The following is a 23819-nucleotide window of genomic DNA, read 5'->3' as shown; positions in this document are numbered from 1 at the left end:
AACAAACACTTACACAAGACTCAATATGCAAATTATTATACAGCGGGAAAAAAAGAGTGCTCAGAGACCTTAATGAGCTCTTGGACTTTTGGGCTCTGTTGGACTAATTAAAAGAAAACATGGCTCTAACAAGAGATTTCCAAGAAAGCTTTGAAACAAACGAAAGGATTATACAAATCATTCAAGGTAAAAAAGATGTTGGTTGTTCCTAGATTGCCCGTTTATAAATATTGGTGCTGCAAGTATAAAAAAAAAAGTGAAGGTTATTAAACAGAAAACTAAAAAATATGCGTTAAAAATAGAAAAACTAATAGACAGAATTGTGCCAGCAATAGTGGATTATAAATGACTGTATAAGTCATGTTCAGTGATGAATCACAAATCTGCTTCGGACAAGACGATGATATTGAAACTTTCTGGAATGCCTTCTTCTAATTAGACATACTGTACAAAGATGACTGATTTTTTTAGGGACGCATATTTCCCCACATTTCATGATATGGGGGTTGCATGTCAAGGAGAATAGACAAACAGATGTAGTCTTTTGGACCAATTTCCGGTGATATAAAAAGGTTTAAGACACATTCCAGGATGATAACGCATCTTGCCACAGAGTGTTTTCTTCAGGAAAGGCAAGTTAACTTACAGACATGGCAGAACCGATGATGGAGGATATTGCTTGATATTAGTGACATCCACGTCTCAAAAGATTCAGGCCAAAAAAAACCCCCAAAGCATTAATCTAATATTTGTGCTCGTTGTTGATTCCATGTCTTTTTTTTCTCATCAAGATCTGGTATTAAACAAAATACTACATTTTATTTGTTTGAGGCATGTTTCACAAAACCAGAATGTTCAGCCCATAAACAGAAAATGTTTTATGTCATATTTTTGATTTGTTTATTTGCTACAAGGTAAAAAAAAAAAAAAATCCTGTCTTCCCAGGGGTTCTAGGAAATAATCAGCACAGCATGAGTATATTACCAAGTGTCATTCAAACAAGACACACACTAATGCCATGTGACGCTATTCCGTCCATGTTTTAAGGGCTCTGCACACTTTTCTGCAATTCAATTTCGACTAACATTCTCAAGTCAGAATAAAGGCAAATAATAGATAAGAAGTGATACTCTTGCAAAACATGAGTTTTTATGGAAAATGAAGGCAATTTGTAATTTCTGCAAAAGCTGTGGTAATGTTTTAATCAATTAATTAATTAAATGTTCATTTTACACAATTTAACATTTAAAAGTTTAATTACAGAATTAACAAAGTATGCATTGATTTTGAATCGAAAACTGACTGATCGACATGTCGACCAACATTGATTAAATTTACGGCATCCTTATCCAGAGCGACTTACATTTTATCTAGTTATACATTTTAAGCAGTTGAGGGTCAGGGGCCTTGCTTAAGGGCCCAACAATGGCAACCTGGTAGTGCTGAGGGTTGTGCTACGGACCTTCTGATCACTAGACCTTCACCTTAACCAGAGCTGAGCTAGTCTGCCCTGTCTAGGTTGAATAATCGATCAAATTGCACAGTTCTAGTTGCCATGACATCCAGGGTGTCCGCTGCCTTGTGCCCTGAGCTCCAAGCAATAAACTTCTGGACCTTTGACCGAATGAGTGATACAAAGATAAGATAAATGGAGAGAATTTGGGTTAATTGATAGATAGATAGATAGATAGATAGATAGATAGATAGATAGATAGATAGATAGATAGATAGATAGATAGATAGATAGATCCATTCTATAGATGGGTGGATGTTTGTAAAGTTTGGGTTGATGAGATGGACTGATGAGATGGACAATTTGGGTTGATATAGAGTATAGAATGGACTGATATATAAACTCAGCAAAAAAAGAAACGTCCTTTTTTAGGACTGTGTATTTTACCAATAATGTTGTAAAAATCCAAATAACTTTACAGATCTTCATTGTAAAGGGTTTAAACAATGTTTTCCATGCATGTTCAATTAACCATAATCAATTAATTAACATGCACCTGTGGAATGGTCGTTAAGACCTTAACAGCTTACAGAAAGTAGGCATTTAAGGTCACAGTTATAAAAACGCAGGACACTAAAGAGACTTTGTCTACTGATTGTGAAAAACACCCAAAGAAAGATGCCCAGGCTCCCTGCTCATCTGCGTGAACGTGCATTAGGCATGCTGCAGGGAGGCATTAGGACTGCTGATGTGGCTAGGGCAATAAATCGCCATGTCCGCACCGTGAGACGCCTAAGACGGCGCTACAGGGAGACAGGAAGGATAGCTGATCATCCTCGCAGTGGAAGACCACGTGTAACAACACCTGCACAGGATCGGTACATCCGAATATCACACCTGCGTGACAGGTACAGGATGACCACAACAAGTGCCCGAGTCACACCAGGAACACACAATCCCTCCATCAGTGCTCAGACTGTCCGCAATAGGCAGTCCATGAGGAGGAGATGCACTGCAGTACTTCAAGCAGCTGGTGGCCACACCAGATACTGACAGGTACTTTTGATTTTGAGCCTCCCTTCATTCAGGGACACATTGTGAAACATTTTTAGTTTATGTCTTATGGTGTTGACTCTTTTAGTGTTCATACAAATATTTACACATTAAGTTTACTGAAAGTAAAAACAGTTGAAAGTCAGAGGACGTTTCTTTTTTTGCTGAGTATATATCTGAATGTATGTATGGCTAGAATGATTGAACTGACTCTAAATATTTATCTTTTAACACCTTTCTTCTCAATCTGCTTCCCTTTCCGCTATCTTTTTTTAACGAGAGCTCTGTCACAAAACTTATCATCGGTGGTCTAAAATACTTTTGGCACACTGACTTTCGTGTTTCATGAAGGGGCGTGATATCGTTTCTCTCTGCTGCATGTGTATGTGCGGTGCCAGTCACTGAGTCAGTCACAGAAGGGATTTTTTTTGTTCCGTTGCTTTTCCAATACCGCTAAGGAGCAAATGTACACAGTATGATAGCCATCAATTTTCATTCCACGGTATACAGTGAAACCGGTATTTCCCTGCAACCCTACTTATAGGTTAATTGATTCAATTAGCTTTGCCACTCACTGCTTGGTGCTTCATGAAATTAGTTGTGTTCTGAAGTGAGAAAACATTGCTCTCATAGACTAATCATTCAACTAATTAACACTAAACATCTTAGTGTGTAGACTACGAGACTAACCTGTTTTTCTTTTTTTTTTTTTTTCCTCTTAGCTTATAGTAAAAGTCTCATTAGATATTCTGTGAACTCCTTGTCAAACATTCCCAGGGATACTATTACCTCTAACTGCTTTTCTCCTGATGACTCCATTTACTGACAACCTTTACTATTTGCCCTTGTTGCCTCGCGGAAATAAAACAGCAAGTCTTTTGCCTTCTTGCTGAATTGTTACATCACTAGACTCCATAGTAAACATTTACTAAATGCCTTCCTAATGCACCACCTACGACCTCCTGTATGTGGCTGTCGCCATCATTCCCATCTCAGACACAATAAGCTTTTGAACAGATACACAATTCAACCCTCTGACAGGAACCTTGACCATCACGGTTGCATTACTCAGGAATGAATGTGAAAGCGAAGTGGCTGATGCTGCAGATGTCTTTATCTTTACACCTGACTGCAGAACTAAGCAGACTTGTTATGTTACGAAGATCAAACTGAGTCTAATATGCTTTTATCCGTGATGTCAGCTACAAAATAAAGAAGTCCCAGTTAAAAGCTTGGAATGAATGTTACAGAGACACGAACAGAAAGCAGATGAACTTGTTCCGTCTCTTCACTTTAAAGCCTCAGTCGGATCATTCAGATTTTTTCTACAACCTGAACAGTTCCTGTTTTTCCAGCACTCGCGGTGCGCATTTTGTATGCAGATTTTAAACCAGATTTCAGCACTCACACTTCCAAGTCTTTCATGTTTAATGTCAACTGTCTGTACAGTAGTTATTAGATCAATGTTTAACAAAGAAAATCAAAGCTGATTTGTTTTTAATCCTAAAGATCAAGTAAGGCTGCCTCGAGCGCAAACTATGATTTTGCCGTAAGTACACAATGCTTAGATCTCTTACTGTCGATAACTGCTCCATTTTTAAAAACTTTTTCTTGTGTGGGATTGTGTGAAGAGGATCAGAGGATTTGATTCGCCTCCTGCACATGGTTGAGTCACAGGAACAACCTCCACAGTTTTTATGGTGAAAGCATTTGGAGGGATTATTCTAGGTTAACAGAGGATCAAAAGCAGAAGCCTGAATTAGGGGTGCCGACACTTGTGTAAGAGTAGTTCGACGATAAGCAATGCACATGGATCGCACGAACATGGCGCTTAAAGCCACCACGCAGGCTTTTTTTTTAGAATTCTGTCTTTCTTTAAATATGTTGTAATTTTTAGTTTCAGCCCCAATTTTGCTGGCGCTCTTATGGTGGAAAAAGAGATCTTATCCCCAAAAATCGTAATCCGAACGTCCGATGTGTGATAATTCTTTAAAGATAAAAAAAAAAAAAACACCTTACCACAGCATGCACGCCCACACACACTGGCATATACAGACTGAGCAAAAGCACAAAAAAAAAATAATTCACAGTTCTCTTTGACCTCAAAACGATGACACAACAGCCTAAGTGTGTATTAGAGCGAGTTTAGTCTGAGTATTGGTGGGAGTCAGTGCCTGGGACTCGCTGTGCTCTTATCAGCTGTATTTCACACATAATCTGACTACTTCACTTTCCACCGCATTGTAGAGTTGTAAACTCATATATACTTTTAAAACTAAGCGACGTAAAGTTAAAGTTTGAAATACAAGTTGCCCCTGACTTACAAACATTCCAGTTAGGAATTTCAGCATATATAAATGGACCGCGCAGTGCTCCAGATACCAAAATGTACAATATTTTTCTGTGTGTAAGTGAATGTATATTGTATGTGTGTGTGTGAGTGGGGGGTGCGGGAGAAACGAGTCAGCCTCAAGTTTCAATTAATCAGTCCAGGAACACGATGATAGGAAATGTCTGTCCTGTAAAGCTGTCCCAATGGTGAATAATCCTTATTTCGCGAAATCCTTAACGAGACAGAGTTCACAGTCCAATACAGTAGAAAACAGCTGAGACAAGATGCAATTACGTTCTTTTAATGGCATCGTGGGGACAGGGGGCAGAGATTTAGTCAAGTGGATTGGTATGCTTTACATTGGATATATTTGTGTCTAAGGCGTCTACCACTTTGTCTGACTTAAAAACAAATCCAAATTACGTACATGCTCTTCTAACGAAACTCGTTCCTAAGTCGGGGACAACCTGTATGTGGGTTAAAATAAGCGATAAGTGCGTGAGCCTTGCTGAAAGGAACGCGGTTAATATTGTACACAGATTTATATGGTAGAAGGCCACTGTTTTTATTTTGTGGGTTCTCATAAAGAGGCAAAGCTGTGTGCAAGCTTTGTTTTTATTAATTTTTTTCCCCATGTAAATTCTGTCACTATATGCATGTCTCACATGGACGCCGAATTGCGGCATAATGAAGAGGAATAAAGTTTGATGATTAAAAGTCCATGAAGAGGGGAAAATATGGAGAGAGATGTTGCGTGTTTGGATAAATAAATACATGCAGGTGATCTGAATGCATGTGAAGGAACTATTAATTAAAACTATTAATCATTGTCTCATATTTTTCTGAGTTGTCTCTTACTTGCAAAATAACCATTTCTATGAGACAATGTTTAAATTGAAAAAAAAAGGGATTATTTACCTTCTAGTTAATAAAGAGATAAATTATCCAACCTAAAAGTTAGCGCTAGATTAACCGTGACAAATAATCTTTACAGTAATCGGAAAAAATAATGATAGACGATTAATCTTTAGGTGCAGTATAGGTCTTTTTCTAATAAATGAAAAATCTTCACAAAGGAAAGATTAACCAATTAAATGTTTATGTTACCATTGAAGTGCTCTAAGAGGAATAAATGTGTGTGTGTAAATGTTTGAGAGAGAGAGAGAGAGAGAGAGAGAGTGTGTGTGTGTAACACTTGCTCACTCACCCAGGTTCCACTTAAGCCCTGATGTGCTGGTAAGACAGGAGCCGCCCACTGGGATCAAACCGCACCAGTCACCCTCTAAACCCGTATTCACATACAGCTGATGCTTCCTTCCCTGTGAGAGAAACACACACACACACACAAACACACACACACACACACACACAAACACACACACACACACACACACACACACACACACACACACACACACACACACACAGATTAACCAATGAGGCTAATCTCTACAGCTTTAGCTGTACTTTAACCAGCTGTGGTTCTGTAGGTCCAGAGTCCAGCACAGTTTAATGCTCAGACACACACCCGATCCAGCTGATCAGCTCATCTTTCAGTGGTATTCAAGATCTTCGCAGCACTAATCCTATAGTCAAGCTTTGCTAATATGAAGCTAAGTTTAATTCCTCCTCAATAATATAATAAAATGTACACCTATAAGTTAAAACACAAGATTACACTCTGTTCTAACTTACTGATAGGATTATTTAATACCAAAGCCAAACAATAAACTGTATAAATCAGATATAGCAGGCCCTCGGTTTATGAACGCTATCGAGTACAAACAGATTAGTTTTACGACAGAAAAATTTGTCTTAGATTTGTCTCTTCACAAACTCTTCAGCGAAACCGCTGTCCCAAGTTGCCGCTATCAGCTGAACAAAGGCATGGGTGTGTCGTCCGCCATCGGTTTTGCTTAGTCTGCGATCACGAATAGCGCACGTAATAAAAGAATTTTGTGCATTGTAGAGTGACATCCAAGCCTTTGCCGAGAAGTATCATCCGAACAAAACTGCAGTGAACAGAGTGTGATATCGCTGTGTCTTTTTCGTGATAGATTTTTAGTGAGACCGGCTGCCACGTACTAACCAGTGGCCAAGAAAAAAAAAAAAGATAGAAAACCCCTAAAGGAGAATTACACAGTGGTATTATGGAATCTTCCTCTCCTCAATTCATTCATGTCAGCGAGTCTTCCTAAGAAAGGTGTATGAACAGTACATGTAAAAATGAAGTGTTCGTTCTTTACTGCTAAAATATATTTTTGTATATATATTAAGGCTTTGTATACTTTGTTTTATATTTTGTAATCTAAACTAAATAAATTAAAAGTTAAATGGGGTTTATAGTTAATTCTATTTAATGGATTAATTCTATTTACATGTATTCCTATGGAAAAAACAAAATCCGTAAGCTGTAAGTGAAAGCTGTTAATTAAATTAAATTAATTTAATTAAATTAAAAAAATAAGATGTACGGGTTCCGAACAAAACTTAGGGACAGATTATGTTCGTGATCCAAGGTTCCACTGTAATCCCAAGTAATCATTTCACCACAGAAAACTGTTGAGAGATTTTTTAAATCTATTTATATATATATATATATATATATTTTAAACTATGTGTCTGTCTACAAGGTACGTGTGATTTAATCAGTGATGCGGTGTTGCTTGCCTGAACAACTCGTACTGTTTAACACAAATAAAAGTGCTAGTGTTCTTAGAATAATGTTACAGTTCAACTGTGTGTGCGCTGATCCCAATTAGCACAAACGCGCAAACGTATGTGGGATCACAAGCACACAAAGACCCTGAGAAACTGTCAGGATATTTCTTGGGTAAACTCTAATTACCACCTTTTATCCAAACTTAAACTACAATCATGATTCGTCTGCGACATATCAAAGGGGAAGAAAGTTTGATGAGTAAAGTATGTGATAAAAGAAAAAGATTCATCAGGAGAAAGATGAAGCAAGCGTGGATAAAAAGGTCTTTTGATATTCTCAATTAAATTTTTATTGTTCAATAAAACAATTCTAATTTTTTTCATGATTAATCCCTTTTCTAGGCCCATGTCTCCTATCAGCTTAATACCAGATGACCTTGTGTGATTTCTTGCACATACAGTCGACTCCCGCGAAGTCGCGGTTCAGAGTTCACAGCCTCAGTCCTTTAAATTCCGTTATTCACGGAAACTGCAAATATCCTCTGCATTTTTTTACAGCAATATATAATGTTTCGTGCATTTTAACGATAAGTTATTAAGAACAGTAAAATTTACTAATATTTTAATATAAATATTATAGTAAATTCAGCTAAACTCCCACATAAAATATTATACTATATAAATTTTTTATGGATTTACCTTTTACATTTTTTCTTTCTTTTTATCTTTTTTTTTTTAAAGAATAATGTATTAAGCCAAATTTGAAATGAAATTAAAGTGTTTTTGTGGGCATATTAGGTATTTAAACTATAAAAAGAAGCTTTTTTTTTTTACCACATCCAAAATTTTTGTGCGGTAGGAGTTTTCGGGGGGCGACTGTACTACGCATATTCTTTTTTCCATAATAAACGGTTGGACATTAAGCACTAAGCACAGGATAGATTGTAAGGTCATATGCCTGGCACTTTTTCAGAAAAGTGAGGTTTTTTTTTTTTCATACAAATTTGGGGATGTTTAGTGCTGGAATGTCGCTACCTCGAGCTCATCGAGAATGTAATCCAGTTTGGATGAATTCTGCTTATGACTTTGGCAGAGGTTATAAATCCTTCACGAATGAAAAGAGTGCTATCGCCAAACTACTCTTTGACGTTCTCCTTTTTTTTTTTTTTTGTTGCAAGGAGGTTTCAAAGATTGTAGAAGTGATTACCTCTCGGAGCAGACAGGCCAGAGAGGAGCCCTGAATGACGACCACTGGCATCTCTGCCATCTTCTGAAAGTGAAAAAGCGTCTCCACTGCAGCCATGATCTGATCGAATCGCCCTCCTAAGCCTCCCAGTGTAACGATAGTGTCCACCTGCCAAAAAGAAGAAACGACAGGGCATTAACAGATGCTTTCTTGTCAATCCAGAGCTTGTGTCCTGTAGCGCGTTAAGCGCTACAAAGCACTGTGTTCCAAAGCATTGTGTGTGTGTGTGTGTGTGCGATTGTGAGATGAGCAGAGGGAAATGATCAATTTGGCAGAAGCGCTGTGATTATTTCATCTGAACCGACCTTTGTGACTGATGCTCTTGTGTCCCAATCTCTCTAAAAGCTTACCCCCGGAGCGAACTATTACGAGACCCTGACCCATAAATTGTACGCATTTCAGTGAAGGGGTAATTACATTGACATTTAGGAAAATGACTCCAAATCTGAATTACAAATTGTGATGCGAGGCCTCTGGGCTTCACTTCGACCGATTTTCTGACTGACCTTCTTCAACGACTGGGACAATTTCAACCTGAGCCTGAAAACTCAAGAGGCTTTTAAGTACCGGACACACCTTCTAATTCAGGGCTTTGAGATTTATTTTCTACATTATTTAGATACAGGAGATTTTAAAACTATATTGACAAATATTAAATATGGAATTATGTAATTAGGAACAACAACAACAACAACAACAACAACATTCAGTTATTTTAAGACACGAAGGTCAGCTGTTTTAGATCAGTTATTACAAAAACATTATTGTCATCATTTGCAAAACCTATCAAGCACCATGAAGAAACTGGCTCTAGAATAATTTATAATCACACTCTCCAGTGTCACCCAAATGAGAATGGGTTTCCTTTTCGAGTCTGGATTACTCTCAAGGCTTCTTTCCTCATACCATCTATACCTCATTACCTCCTTGCCACAGTCGCCTCAGGCTTGCTCACTAGGGATGATTTTGTCTCTGGGATGTTTTTTGTTTCTTATGTTCTACATTACAAGCTATGTTCTGTCCTTTACTCACTTGTAGACCCACGGTTACATAAGTATCCTGTACTTCCTTTCTACTTCAAAACCAAACATCTTGCCAAACTTAACTTAATTCAATTCAATTTTATTTGTATAGTGCTCTTGACAATTGATATTGTTGCAAAGCAACAAAATAATTATTTAAATTATTATGAAATGTGAATGTGTATGAAACTTACAAACACCGTATATCACTTAACGTGGTCCAGAGATCCAGTACTTGATCCTGTAGCATCACCTTGATGCATCAAACATATGATGTCTGTGTGATAGTGCTGAATACGTTTCCGTTGTGCCAATCTGAATATTTTTTTTACCCAGCGGGGTTAACCTGACTCTAGACAGTAGGTCCATTTAATGAGTCCTTCCCAAAGCACAAATAGCTTGTCAGCTACCTGCTCAAGTGCTGGTCACTTCAGTGTAAGGCTTGAAAGCTCTAGTTTGACAGAGAGCTGGCATGGACACTTTCGTTCTCTCAACAAGTTCAAATTCGAGTTACAAATTTCTGCAGATACGAACGCCCGGATCTACGAACGTTCATAAATGTAGAACAAATCACGGAAGTAGCTCAAGAGCGGGAGAAATTAGACGCCCTCGCCGATTTCAATGAATCAGTTCCTATCCTCCACGTCTTCTGCTTTAAACTGCGATTAACAGCCTACTCCACTGCGTTACCTGGATTTTTACCTGGAAACACCAAAACTGTGTTTTTTTATGCTGTACATTTTATATTTGTGTCTCACTTTTTCGGACTTACGAACAAATCTGACTTACGAACGTGCTCCCTAAAAAGAACTTGTTTGTAAATCGTGAACTACCTGTATTTATTCTCTGGTCCTCAAGTAGTGCCTGGAATTTGCTGACTTGTCTGGTCTTAATGATGGTTTGTAAGGCAGGCCATTCCAAGGAAGTCCTTTGCACCAAAGGTAGATTTAAATAAAGATTAGAGATGTTGTGCATAATTAAGAACGAGTTTATATGCTCCCAGTGGCAAATCTTCTTTGCACAAAACAAAACTCATAATACAAAAACTAAATGAAAAAACATTTTTACCATTACTAACTCACTTAGAAAATTATTCACTATTATGCCTAGCCAATTCCTCCATACAGATCCCTGTAAATCCGCCCAGGTGAGGAAGAAACACAGAATCTGTAATAATAAACCATAAATGAAAATCTATATTTGTTTTGGGCCTCACTCTCTTGCGCAGCACGCAAAAAATATTGTAAGACTCGAAGAAGAAAAAATATGGGGGAAAAAACAGGGAAAGTTACACAAGTATACTGTGTGTCTGCATGTGTGTGTGTGCGTGCGTGCGTGTGTGTGTGTGTTTGAGGTCTGATGCACTGGGGAAACACTAGAGTGAAAGTGTGATGGTGAGCAGGTCAACGTCTTTTAGACGAGCTGTCAAAGACCAGAGCTTTGCACACACATGCACACACACACACACACAGCACAGACGCCTGCACCTTGACAGCGTGAGTAGGATACGAGTTCACACTAATGTTAATCTGACAGCTCAGACACACCAAGGTACGAGGGAAAGCAGTGGTGCAAACACACTCTTTCTCCTCTCATGTATAAAAAATTTCGTCACGCTTATTTCACGTCGCTGAAATACTTCGTGTTCAGGCTCTCTGATGTTCTGTGAGATGGAAAGCTGAGGATATTAGAAAGCGGAATATTAGATAGCAAACGCGCTGACTCGTGCATGCAGTGGGGAGGATGACAACAAGCGTGCTTCTGCGTCCTGATGGGATTTTAAAGTGTGTGTGTAGAGGATGGAGACGTGCGGTTAGATGAGAGTGAGTCGTACCTGCAGTTGTCGCTTCTTGATCTCCTTCAGCATTAGGTCCAAACACTTGGTGAAGTCTGTCAGGTCCTGATTAGCGGTTTCAATCAACCTGCATTTCTGAGATTCAAGGAAAAGAGAGAGAGAGAGAGAGAATGAAAAAAAACTGACTTCTTAAAGAAACCTGAACATCCCTGATAAAAGTAATGAAAATGTGCAACGAATCATTAATTGAATTAAATTAAATTAAAATGAGCTTAGAAAGGCTCCATCTGTTTGGTGCTGTTTACAAAGTAGTAATTGTGATCAGTGTGGTTTTATGCTCTGAGTATGAGTGACATTTTTTTGTTTCAGGCTCTTCTACATGTCAGGAAGGACTGCAGGGGACATCCAGTCTCGCCGTTCTCCGTTCTGCTTGAATAGATGCACCTCCACGCACCGATCCAGGTGACTGCCCGATCGCGGCGGGGATTACAAACCCGTGCTTCTGACATTCAGGAGAGACATTCAGCCTTTGCCGCCCTATTATTATTCGTCCAAACGTTTTAAGCTAAGATGCCATGTTTGTCTGGAACTGATGCATCATGTAAAATTCCTACGATTATGTTGTCAGAGAGTGTGGGGTTCGGCAGCGTCAGTCTAAATTCATAAATCAATGCAGTGGGACCAGAACGGGATAAAAAAAACATCGCTTTTAGTATGTTTATATAACCAATGCATCAGAGAGAAAAAAAAATAATATATATATATATATATATATGTCACAATGATTAAAAAAATTAAGAATATAAATACCTTTTCAGAGTAGAAAGTCTTGACCTCAGGGGTAATTGAATCAAAATCTCCGCTTATATAATCTGGTAGAAAACTTAATGCAGAGAGAGAGAGAGATGAGGAAGATTTAGAGAATACTTTTTTAAAAACATAAAATTTAGAAATTTTAATTTTCATGCTTTATATTCCACATATCTATACTAGTCTATATTATATTGTCCACGTAGCTCTTAAGAGTCAACCAGACTCAGATACAAGCACTTTTATAACAAAATCAAATCAGGAATAAGTCACATGGCATTCAATTGTTTTATTTCATACCTAATACAAAACTAATACACTAATCAGCCATAATATAACAATGCAAAATATTATGCCAAGTATTGTGAAGGTTTGAACTGTGTTGTCCAGGTAAGGTCTGGTTAACTGTGGTATGACCTCACAAGACCATTTGGATTGTGCCGTGGTTTCCTGCTATAAACTATGATGGTGGGCTGTGGTGCACCCCCAAACTGTACACTTATCTCCATTGAAATATTTACAACCCAAGTATGATGGGTTTTTGATCTGAAATGCATCTTATCAGCATATAGAGAATACTCTATTTTGTGTTTTACCCAGCCTAAAGTCCAACATGACCTAATAACAAATTTGTTTTACATAAATGAACTCTATTTCATCATTTAAATCGAATGGTTTCCCTCAGAGTGCCTTATACTGATACAGAATGGTATTGTCTCTGTGTGTCGCCCTTGAGAATCCATAAATAAGACTCCGGCCCAGAAAAGTCAGCGGGCGGGTTAAAGTGGAGTCAATAGAGACCTTTCTTCGTGACATCTCCTCTACAGATGAAACGTTTTGGTGACAAAACCCCAATTGGAACCCGGGCACGCCTTCCTACCATTCAAATTAAAGTGTCACTTAAAGTGATAAGAGTAATGGAAAAGCTCGGGCCGCTGTAAATAAGCTCAATTTTGACTGGCGCAGCCCAAATTACGATTACTGAAGGCAGCCAGTGCAAGAGTTTGGGACTGAAATCAGTTCGAGACCAAAACACCTGTCCTGTCTCATGCAGTTAGTTACAGGAAAAAGAGGGAAAATTAGAGACTTCAACTTTAGCTCATTGCTGTTTTTTTTTCACACAGAATAAACAAGATGAAGGACACTGAATCTCCGCAAAACTGCTTTCAAGCTACACTTAAACTGTGATAAAAACTAACAACCAGAACGCTAATTACATCTTATTCAGGAGACAAACAAATTTACCTTAGCATGAATAAGAGGAACGACAGGCCTACACTCAAGACAAAGGTGGGCAAATTAGCAAGCCGTTCTGTCTGCGCGATATGACTTTAAATCCATATTATGATTAAATTAAGATTTTAACTTGATTAGGATTAATGAATAAATATTTAGTGGGTTTGTTTTCTTGTTTGTTTTTGCCCTCATAGTTCACTGACAAAGTTTGTACTGAAAATATGCTTAACCATTATATATAGAATATTTTTGCTTTTACTCTTTGGAATAAAAGAGTTCTCCTTAATGATGCTTCCATGTAACAGACTGGATGGGGCGGAGTCATGTGACTAGGACACTAGGATGTTTTTTAAGGGGAAATACATAGAGGCACAAAGTGAGAAAAGACTGAATAGAATTTTTAAAAAATAACAGAAAAAAAATTACATGGGCAAGATTATGTCAAATAGATGTTTTGAATGTTGTCTTCAATAAATTTTTTATTATGTGCACATATACATGAAAAGCTTGGGACAATATATATATATATATATATATATATATATATATATATATATATATTTATATATTTTGGCAGCCACTTGACTATCATGATGTGCCACATTTATCCGAAAGGCAGTTAAAGACGAGAAACAGAATAGATGAGATAGGGGAATTTCCTTATTGTGCTAGTTTAGACATTATTCCTAGAGAAGTGTACACAGAAAATGACCAAATATGTTTGATGTGATTCTTATCTTATGAAAAGGAAAAATTTTACAACAGAATTGAAAGATGTACCTGATATCGAGGCTGTAGATACAAGTTAATAACCAGTCCTTGTCTGACACTACACTGAACTGAGTGACGTGTTGCTTATTCTTGCCCTTCTCCTTAAACTGACTTTGTGCTCTGACCACAGCATCAAGGTGAGATACGCAAAAGAAAAGGATTTCATTGTACTTTGAATGTTCCCTCAACTTTATTTTGCAGAAGGACAAACTAATTCCTGAAAGTAAATTACATCTGTCACATTTAGTTATGATTAAGCTCCTAGTCTGGACATCTGGCTCAAAGTATGTGAATCATCACATTAGATCAAGACTACTTTGTTTCCTTTAAAAGGTTGAACAGAAGCTCCTTCAATCAGCATGAGCACGGAACCAATACACAACAAAAGCAGGTCACATTTTTTATATTTTAGTGTTCATTGTGTGGTCTTTCACTTTCAGCTCCCTGGATCAGTTAATCAACCTAAGACAAGCTCGAACCTTTGTACTTACAGAGCAAACCCGGAGATGTTAGAAATACAGAAGCCGATTCTTTTATCAGTCCCGTTGTGTTATTAGCCTTCACGAATACAGTCTTCACAGCTCTAGCTAAATGCATTCATCTAAAGCTAATCAAACTGCGAAAGGTCACTGAGTTCATTTCGTTCACAGATACTAACAAGGCCCGGTTCAGTCCACGACCCAGCATTGTTAAAGGACAGAGTGTCTGACGTGCGTAATTCTCACTTCATCTGAATCACAAATAAAGAACAACTCTGCTCTCAGTATGGTCTCGATCATGAAACACGTGAGGTCACCAGAGGTCACAGAGAAATTCCTTTACAACCTTCTGATGAACAAAACAAATCAACAAGAGCGGTCTGATTTACAAGTACAATCAGCCCTGCTCTGAGTGTTCAAGAGCCCGTGCCTGATCTCGCTCGTCTTTGATTACGCTTTCCTTGAAAAAGGCCAATTTAGCCAGAAGTCATTTTTTTTTAAAGAACCTCTTCTTCTTTTAAGCGTCGTATCTCAACTCATGGGGGATTTTATTTATTCTTCAGGCAGATACAATCACATCAAACTCCACCGAGTTCCCCTTGACAGCTATGACTGCATACATTAAATCTAAAAAAAAGAGACGACGATGCGGTTATGACAGCTCCCGGGAACTTCTACTGATGACAGAGGCATCGCTGAATTGACAGGTACAAGTGATTTGATGAATGGTGAAGGACCGCACACTGAAAACCTTTACTTTTTTTTTTTTTTTTTTTTAAAACATCTTTTTAAACATCTTTATTAACAAACTGCATGCTGCACAGAATGCCGAACCATTTAAGAGATTGTTCGGCCCCTCGTGTAGGGAGCTCATGCTGTTTAAGCTCTTATAAATATTCTCTTATGTTCTCTAATTCAAAAACACGTTGTGCAACATTTAATGCTGTTTTTAAGCATTAAAATATGTTAGGTAGCACAGCCGGTCAATCTTGTGCTGATTTAGCCGCATTTTGTACCAATTTACATATTTTTTCAATCAAAAGTTCAAATGTCGATCTGCAACATTACCTCTATAAGAAATAAAACATGTTGACGCAATAATCAGTGAGGTGGGTGGTATGATGTGGGTAGGGCTCCAATAATTACACACCTATAGAAGTGTTTTATTCCACTTATGTAACAACTTAACATTATTTTAAAAGAATGATGCATACTACTAGAAACTACTAGACAACTATAAAGCTGTCCTGATGGTGAAAATGGCTTAATTTTTCAAAAAAGAGTTCACAGTGCATTACAGTGGACAAAATGGCATCCGGGATTTCCCTTGCAATTTACAGACGCAGAGACAATGTTTCACTTTGAAATTCATTTCCATATGCACGGTTATGTTTTTTGGCCACATGATGGCAGTGTGGGGAAAGGAGACATGTTTAGTCAAATGCATTGGTATGCTTAACATTGTAAATTCGCTTCAAAGGCTCGCTTTGTCGGACTTAAGAACAATTTCGGATTTACGAACATGCTCCATGAATGGAACTCTTAAGTTTGTAAGTAGGGGACAACCTGTGCAGTACCTTTGTATCGTGATGATATCTTATTGGAAGATTCCCATTCCTAATGCATACGGTGTCTTACATTTAGTCTGTTTACAGCTGTGGAACAGACCTTTACATTCTGGGTGTGATGTTTAAATCTTGCCTCTGTTTTGCATGCGTGAAGTTTATACGTTTCTCCCAGAGATTGGTGCGGTTCCTCTGACAGTCTGAGGACATGCGGTATATACTGACTGGCGTTGTAGTGTGTGTGTGTGTGTGTGTGTGTGTGTGTGTGTGAGAGAGAGAGAGTGATTGATAGGCACCCCATCCAGGGTGTCCCTAGGTCTCTATGTTAAGGTACAATGTCTGGATGGATGGACGTGGTGAAAAATCCTCAGAAACAATGTAGTTGCTGTTTTCTTGAAGTTAACAAGACAAAAAAAATTCATGTCATGGTACAAAGAAACAGTGAACCGTGAACCATCATCATTCAAAGGCTTTCCTTTGTTAAAAAAAAAAAACTTTCTTTTTGACTGCTATAAAGCTCTGACATTGAAAGCTTCTTCTAAAAATGGTAAATAAGCATGACCTGACAGAAAATTTAACAATATCAAAACCATTTTAATAAAGCGTTTGCCAAGTTCATGTGAAACAGTTGTTGCTATGGTGATGATAATATAATAGAACGAGGGCATTAGTATAAACCCATGATTTGTTTTCGAAGCCGACACTACTGTCAGTCTTTGAAAGTGATTCATCACTTTTTAGTCGGGATGGAAAACTTAACAGTGCTGTAATATTATAATATTACACAAAACTCAGCAATGCTTGATTTATTGCTCAAAATATGGACCTTATATCTGATCGAATTAAGGGACAAATAAAAGAAACCAACAAGGAGAAAAGTTAAACTAAAGAATTTTTGTGAAGCAGCTGACCTTACCTTTCTCTCTGGCCTTCTGTCAGCTGGTAAACATGGTTGGCCCCGCCATCTGCACATGCTCGGATCACGGCTGGAACAATATAGCACGACAAATCAGCGCACTTAACCTTCAGTACAGCAGATTTTTTTTTTTTTTTTTACCCTTTTCCTTCTTTACATCTGAAGCAACAGAGTATTTAGTCCCAGGAACATCAAATATTAGCAAATATTAGTTCTGACACCCAACTAATCTTACAACATCACATCTTTAGAAGGATTACAGATGGAGCCCTGAGGAGGTATTCATAAGGAGTGTTATCATAATGACCCACTTCCACCACACAGATCATCGCTGATTGTATTTACTATTACAGATCTTTACATTTAATTTCCCCATTTAATCTTCCCCAGAGACATCAGCCAATAATGTCCGTTTGTGAGCTCATGCATGCAGAAGGGGGCAGACAGCAACTCCTCTGAACATGTCATGCACCCTGTGATAAAAAATCCAGAGGTTAGAATCACATGCGCCTTGAACTCTCGAGTTGGTAGATGCTGCATGACAGAGGATAGGTATGTAGTGGCTGGGAATTGGCATAATTTACACTTACATTATCTGGCAGACACGCTTATCACATTTTTATCTCATTATACATCTGAGCAATTGAAGGTTAAGCGCCTTGCTCAAGGGCCCGACAGGGACAACTTGGTGGTCAAGGGGTTTGAACTTGGGCCCTTCCAAACCATAGTCCAATATCCTAAACATTGAGAGTAAAATGTGCTTAAAAAAGCACAACATTTCAAAGAAGGATGAAAAAGTCTACAACTTGATTATCTAAATTCTTCACGACTGGAAAGGTCATTGCAGCACAGACAAAATTTATAAACCAATGGTGGGCAACTGAGCCATCTACCAGTGACACACAGATTTTATGTCCAGACTAGTACTTTTTCACCAGAGAAAGAAAACCCTACTCGAAACTCACATTTTGCCTTATATGTTTAAACGTAATGATGTTCGATGCTCTAACTTGTGCTTACGAATCCCACCTCTTGCTGCACTACACACATCTAAGATTAAGGTATTTTTATTTATCATGTGTACTGTACCTTACAGCACAGTTAAATAATATATATATATATATATTTTTTTTTTGCATATCGCAGGTAGAACACTTAGGTCAGAATGCAGATAAAGACAGGATACAGTGATACTCCTTGAGCAGATAGGGTTAAAGCCTTTGCTCAAAGGCTTAACAGTGGCAGCTTGGTAGTCCTGGGGATTGAACCCCCGACCTTCTGATCAGTAACCTAGATCCTTGACCGGAGCTTAAAAGAGAGATTGAGCGATGTTAAGTTGAAATCACTCTGCTTATTCCACCACTGCCATGTGAACAGAGTGATTTCAACTTAACATCGCTCAATCTGTCTTTTAAAATCCAGTCAAAAATCTAGGTTACTCCTCCACTATACAGGAATGTGTTTTTTCATGAGTGGTCACACCAGAGGCAGTTACTTTACTGTAACCACACTGAAACCAAAGGAATGATTAAGCCTAGTTGTTTATTAAATTCTGATAAGAATTTGTGTGAGGGTTGAAGTCCGGGGGGGATTTTATGGCAAATTCAGTCCATTTTTCCAGAAAAAAACATGCATCTGTATATGGCACAAATAAAATAATACATTTTATTTGTGGCTGTGGAACAGATATATAAATAAATTTTATATTGACAACAAATTGACTCTGAAATATTAATACACCTTGTAAGAAAAGTAAATAAAGATTCTTTACTATTATCTACATCTTCAGATTTTTCAGCATCATAAATGTTGCAACATAATTAATATTGACAGATTGTTTGGCAGTAGATTGTACTGTAAATGATAAGGCAAGGTAAAAACATGTCCTCACTGCTTCTACTAGTAACTGACACGCACCTGAAATACCTGAACATGTCACATTTTTGTGTTTTTCAATTGTTCTAGACACAAGTTTGTCATAAAACCCATAACTCTGCTGCAAATTGTTGCAAATTGCGTATCAGCCATGGATCACCCCAGACACACGCCGGTAAGCCAGGATCTTATTGTACAACCACTTAAGGCTCATTCGTAGCTATATGTAGCAAAAGGTCAAAAGCAAAAAAAAGAGAAAAAGAAAAAAAAAATCCAGAACTGGAAAAAAAAAAAGCCTAGTTTTTCCAAGGTGTCTCCCATAATGTCACAGCAAGGGGCTGAAAATCATAATGCTCATGCTCTCAATCAAGCCCTTACACTTATAATAGGTTCTTTTTTACTCTACTTTAGTTACTTTTCTTAATAAATTAATTAAGCTGGTATGCATTTTTGCAAATACTTTTTAGAAAACTTTCTTTGTTGAGTCATAAGCAACGCCTCGGGCTCGGCATGCGCTGTACTTTACCTGTCTTTATGTAAAGTGCTTATTCCCACCAGACCAGCACTGAGAGGAGAAACTGCACTCAGCGTGAGTCACACAGAACGACTCGGCTTTGATCGTTCGCTCACTGGGAACAGTCTGATGTGGTGGTGAATCCTCGCAGGGCTTAATTTCCAGGTTTTTGGTAAGAGAGAAAGTGAGAGAGAAAGAGAGGTGGAACGCCTTGCTGGTCTCTTCAAGACAGCCAGCTGGAGAACTGCATTTTGGTTCCAGAGTCACACCCCAATCACACCTGCCTTCACTTCCACAAGAGAGTACTTGTTAAAATGTAACCCTTTTGAGGTGCAAGTTTCATAAAGAAAAGTTAATTCTAAAACTTTTTAGGTAATGTTAATACAAAGCAGCAAGAACAAAGTAAAACCATTGACGGGAAATCTGAAAAACCCTGAAGTTACCTTAAGTAGTGACCAATAAATCCCAAAGTTTTTTATTCTTCTTACACCACAGAAATTTACAGAAACTAATATTATTAAAGAACAACTCGAGAGGGTCAGAAAACCTATTCCAGGGAACTCAAGACAAGATAGGGATGAGATCCCAACCTATAACTCACAAGTAATAGGAACACTGCAGAATTCTTCCAAAAATAACTGACGTAAATTCTACTGTAAAAATTAAGGATATTGGACCAAGTGCATTAATACACACTGTCTGGTTAAAAAAATAGTGATGCTGTAACCTTTCACAGCCGGAGGTGTAGAGAGAGCTGATTGGCCGAGCTCTCTCAGAGGGGAGGGATGAGACGTACTTTGTGCTCCCACATTAATTACAGCTCTACAGCCAATCAGGGGCATCTGTGAGCTCACGTAAGCGTAAGGAGCAGAAAGCGCTCTCCTTTGATTGTATTACACTGTCCCCAAAGGTGCATGAGGGAGCAGTTCGAAAAGATGCGGTTGGCTGACGTCACATGGTTCGGAGGAAACACGCGATAGTCTTCAGCCCTCCTGACTGAGTGGTAGTAGTAGCCTTAATGTGGTAGTAGTAGCCCTAATGTGTCCCTCTAATGACAGGGGGTAATTGGACACAACTAAATTAGAGAGAAAATCTGGGATGAAGATCACTTAATCACTTGGTGAAGTTGCATGATTAAAAAAAAATCAACATTAAAACTTAAAAATTATAGCTATGTTTAATAGTGAAATTAGAAGCATTTCCTTACGCACACAACACAATGAGAACTCACAGAATTGGGACTAAACAGCTGTATGTTGTCCATAAGAAAATCACTTATTAGTCAGACTAATAAAAAAAGACATTGATTTGCTAGGGTGCCCACATTGATATGATCTGGGGTTGCTTCAGTAGTTCGGAATTAGGCTCAGCAACGCTATGTGGCAAATAAATAAAGTCAGCTGATGACCTGAGTGAGGGCAGGGTTAGCTCTGTGGTTAAGGCGTTGGCCTATGATCCAGAAGGGCCCAGGTTCGAACCCCCACCATCACCAAGTTGCCCCAGTTGGGTGCTTGAGCGAGGCTCTCAACCTTTATCTGCTCAGATGTATAATGAGATAAAAATGAAAGTCGCTCTGAATAAGGGAGTCTGTCAAATGCTATAAATGAATGTACTGAATAAGCAGATGATCACATCTATGAAGCTTTTCTTCCCTAATGGCAAGGGCATACTTTAGTTCAGGACTCAAATTGTGGATCTGGGAGCATTAGAGGTCAATTTCACATATGAACCGGCCACCACAACTGGCCATCTTTCCTTAAATGTTAAATAAACATCTCCCAGGATAATTTTTTTAATCTTTGTTAAATAGCAAGATTATTATTACACTTCGCTTATTAGAAACATTAACAAAGTGCTTTCTGGGACATGTAAAATGGAATAAAACTTGCATCTGGTGCTGGTTTCAAAGCTTCTAAAAAAATAAACAAACACCTTCTGACCAATCAGATTCAAAAATGAAAAACAGCACTATATTAATAAATTTAATAAATTACAGACAGACAGTGGGCATCTCTGTGGAAAAATAAACAATGACAGGGTGGTAAACTGCCCAGAGTGGGGTAGCTTATGGCTTATGGGTAAGATCGAGCGTCTTTATTGTGGATGTTGCACCTCTGAGTCCCTGATCAGGACTGAATGACCTTTCAGAGAATTAAAGACTGCTGCCTTTGCCATTTACCAAAAGTGCTAAGAAGCCAAACAAGGAGCAAATCAAATGCAAGAATCTAATTATCACAAAATCAATACCTTTTTTCCAGAGCACATGGAAGAAGTGAGGGTCCAGAGGCTGATTTAGGATGACCAGGCAGATCCTCTGGGTTCCTGTTGGAACAGAAAATAACGTGAAATTGCATTTCAGGGTACAGGATCAATCCGTTAAGGCTATGTTCCTATATATGTGTATTACATTATATGTATTGTGGCATTCAAGTTAAAAGACTCCAAATATGTTGTATATATGTTTAATTTTATACGCCATTCACAAAAAAATAAGTAGGAATTGCAGAACAAATGATAAGAAGTAGATGATAAGTGATCTCCGTGCCTTCAACTAAAGCATACTTGTCGGTGGCACATGAGATGGTTTGAGTATATTTGATTACTGATCTTCTGGGATTTTCACACACAACACATCTAATCTCTACCTAAAGCAATCTCTAATGTTTACACAGAACACTGTGGGAAAAAATCAAACATTCAATGAATAGCCAGAGTGGGTGAAAATGGTTTTCTGATGATGAGATATGGGAATTGGATGACCAGGCTAGCTCGAACTGATAGGCCGTGTACGGTAATAGCTGCTTCTTACAACTGTGATCAGCAGAAAAGCATTTCAGGAAGCATGACATCTTGAATCGAAAGGTGGATGGATAACAGCTGGAAGTGAAAAAAAATGTACATGGCAAATTGTCAAATGCTTGCCAAGATTTAAATCCTATAATGCAAAATTGACTGTGCTTAATTTTTCTATATTAGACCTGAACATATGAGATGAATTATCTTGTTTTAAAAGTTATTTTTTAGCTTCTTATTTATTATACATGGATGGTATTATATTATTATATTAAATTATTATTATATTCTTATTACATGGATTATATTATATATTATATTACATAAATATATTAATGGATTAAAGCAGGAGGTATATTAGAGCTATTAAAAAAAAACTCCAAATCGTCCTGTACTTGCCAAGATTTTAAATCTCAGACCTGGATATATTATCTTGTTTTAAAAGTAATTTTTCCAGCTTCTTATCTTATAGACTGAACAAAAGTAATTTAAGATTTCTTGTCAAATATTTGGCAGATCATTTTACAAGGTTTAAGATACCAAGATAATTAATGTCATATTTCCAGGTTTCAGATTTTAATTCTTGGCAAACACAGAACAATTTGCAATCTGTCCAGTTTGGTTGGGTGAGGAGCCTGTGCTCTCTGTAGCCTTAATTTCATTTTCTTGAACGTATATTTTTTTTCTTTCTTTTTTTACACTAAAAGGCAAATCTCTGAAATAAACATAACACACAATACAACTAACCTATTCCGTTCACTTTCCTTTTAAATAAATCCTCATGTTAATGATCTGGATTAGTTTTCAGTCTCATGAATATGAAATATTAAACTGATTGAGTGTTTAGCTAATCACAAACTATGAAGGATCAAAAACTGCTCCGAGGATCAACATTTGATCAACAGTTTGTCCCGACTGACCTGGCCCTGGTCAGGTACTGTTATGTTGCAGCTTTTGATCCAGACCTTGGGTTAATGTGTGTATAAGGTTTCAGATGTTCTCCGCGGGTCTGTGTGGGTTTCCTCAGCGTTCTACAGTTCCCACGATCCAAAGACGAGCATGGAGGCGTGAAGGTGTGCATGTGATTGAACCAGCAGCTCATCTGTAGTGTGTTTGTGTTAGAATACGCTTCTGAACCAGGAGAAAACACTTACTTAGGAGGAATTGTCGTGGCAAATTTTTTGTATTACTATGCCAATTACCATTTTTCCAAAGCCAAATCAATAACTACTCAAGCACTGAAATAGCAAAAGAGTTTATTGCAGCCAAAAGTAAATGGACAGCACTGGACCACCTAT

General features: G+C 37.9%; 1 protein-coding gene across 1 annotated transcript in view; it reads right to left on the bottom strand.

Annotated features, from left to right (window-relative positions):
* Nucleotides 1-23819, bottom strand: part of tpk1 (thiamin pyrophosphokinase 1) — a 31940-nt gene that overhangs the window by 3244 nt on the left and 4877 nt on the right. The window contains exons 3-8 of the mRNA XM_053487724.1: nt 21976-22050; nt 17340-17409; nt 12373-12445; nt 11602-11697; nt 8707-8853; nt 6046-6157 (exon numbers count right to left, since the gene is read on the bottom strand). Coding sequence (XP_053343699.1) covers nt 6046-6157; nt 8707-8853; nt 11602-11697; nt 12373-12445; nt 17340-17409; nt 21976-22050 — 573 coding nt within the window. The remainder of the gene's footprint in view (nt 1-6045; nt 6158-8706; nt 8854-11601; nt 11698-12372; nt 12446-17339; nt 17410-21975; nt 22051-23819) is intronic.

This window comes from Clarias gariepinus, chromosome 26, assembly GCF_024256425.1.
Source record: "Clarias gariepinus isolate MV-2021 ecotype Netherlands chromosome 26, CGAR_prim_01v2, whole genome shotgun sequence".
Taxonomy (NCBI): Eukaryota; Metazoa; Chordata; class Actinopteri; order Siluriformes; family Clariidae; genus Clarias; species Clarias gariepinus.
The sequence above is the reverse complement of the archived record's forward strand: the minus strand, read 5'-3'. Positions and strand labels throughout refer to the sequence as shown.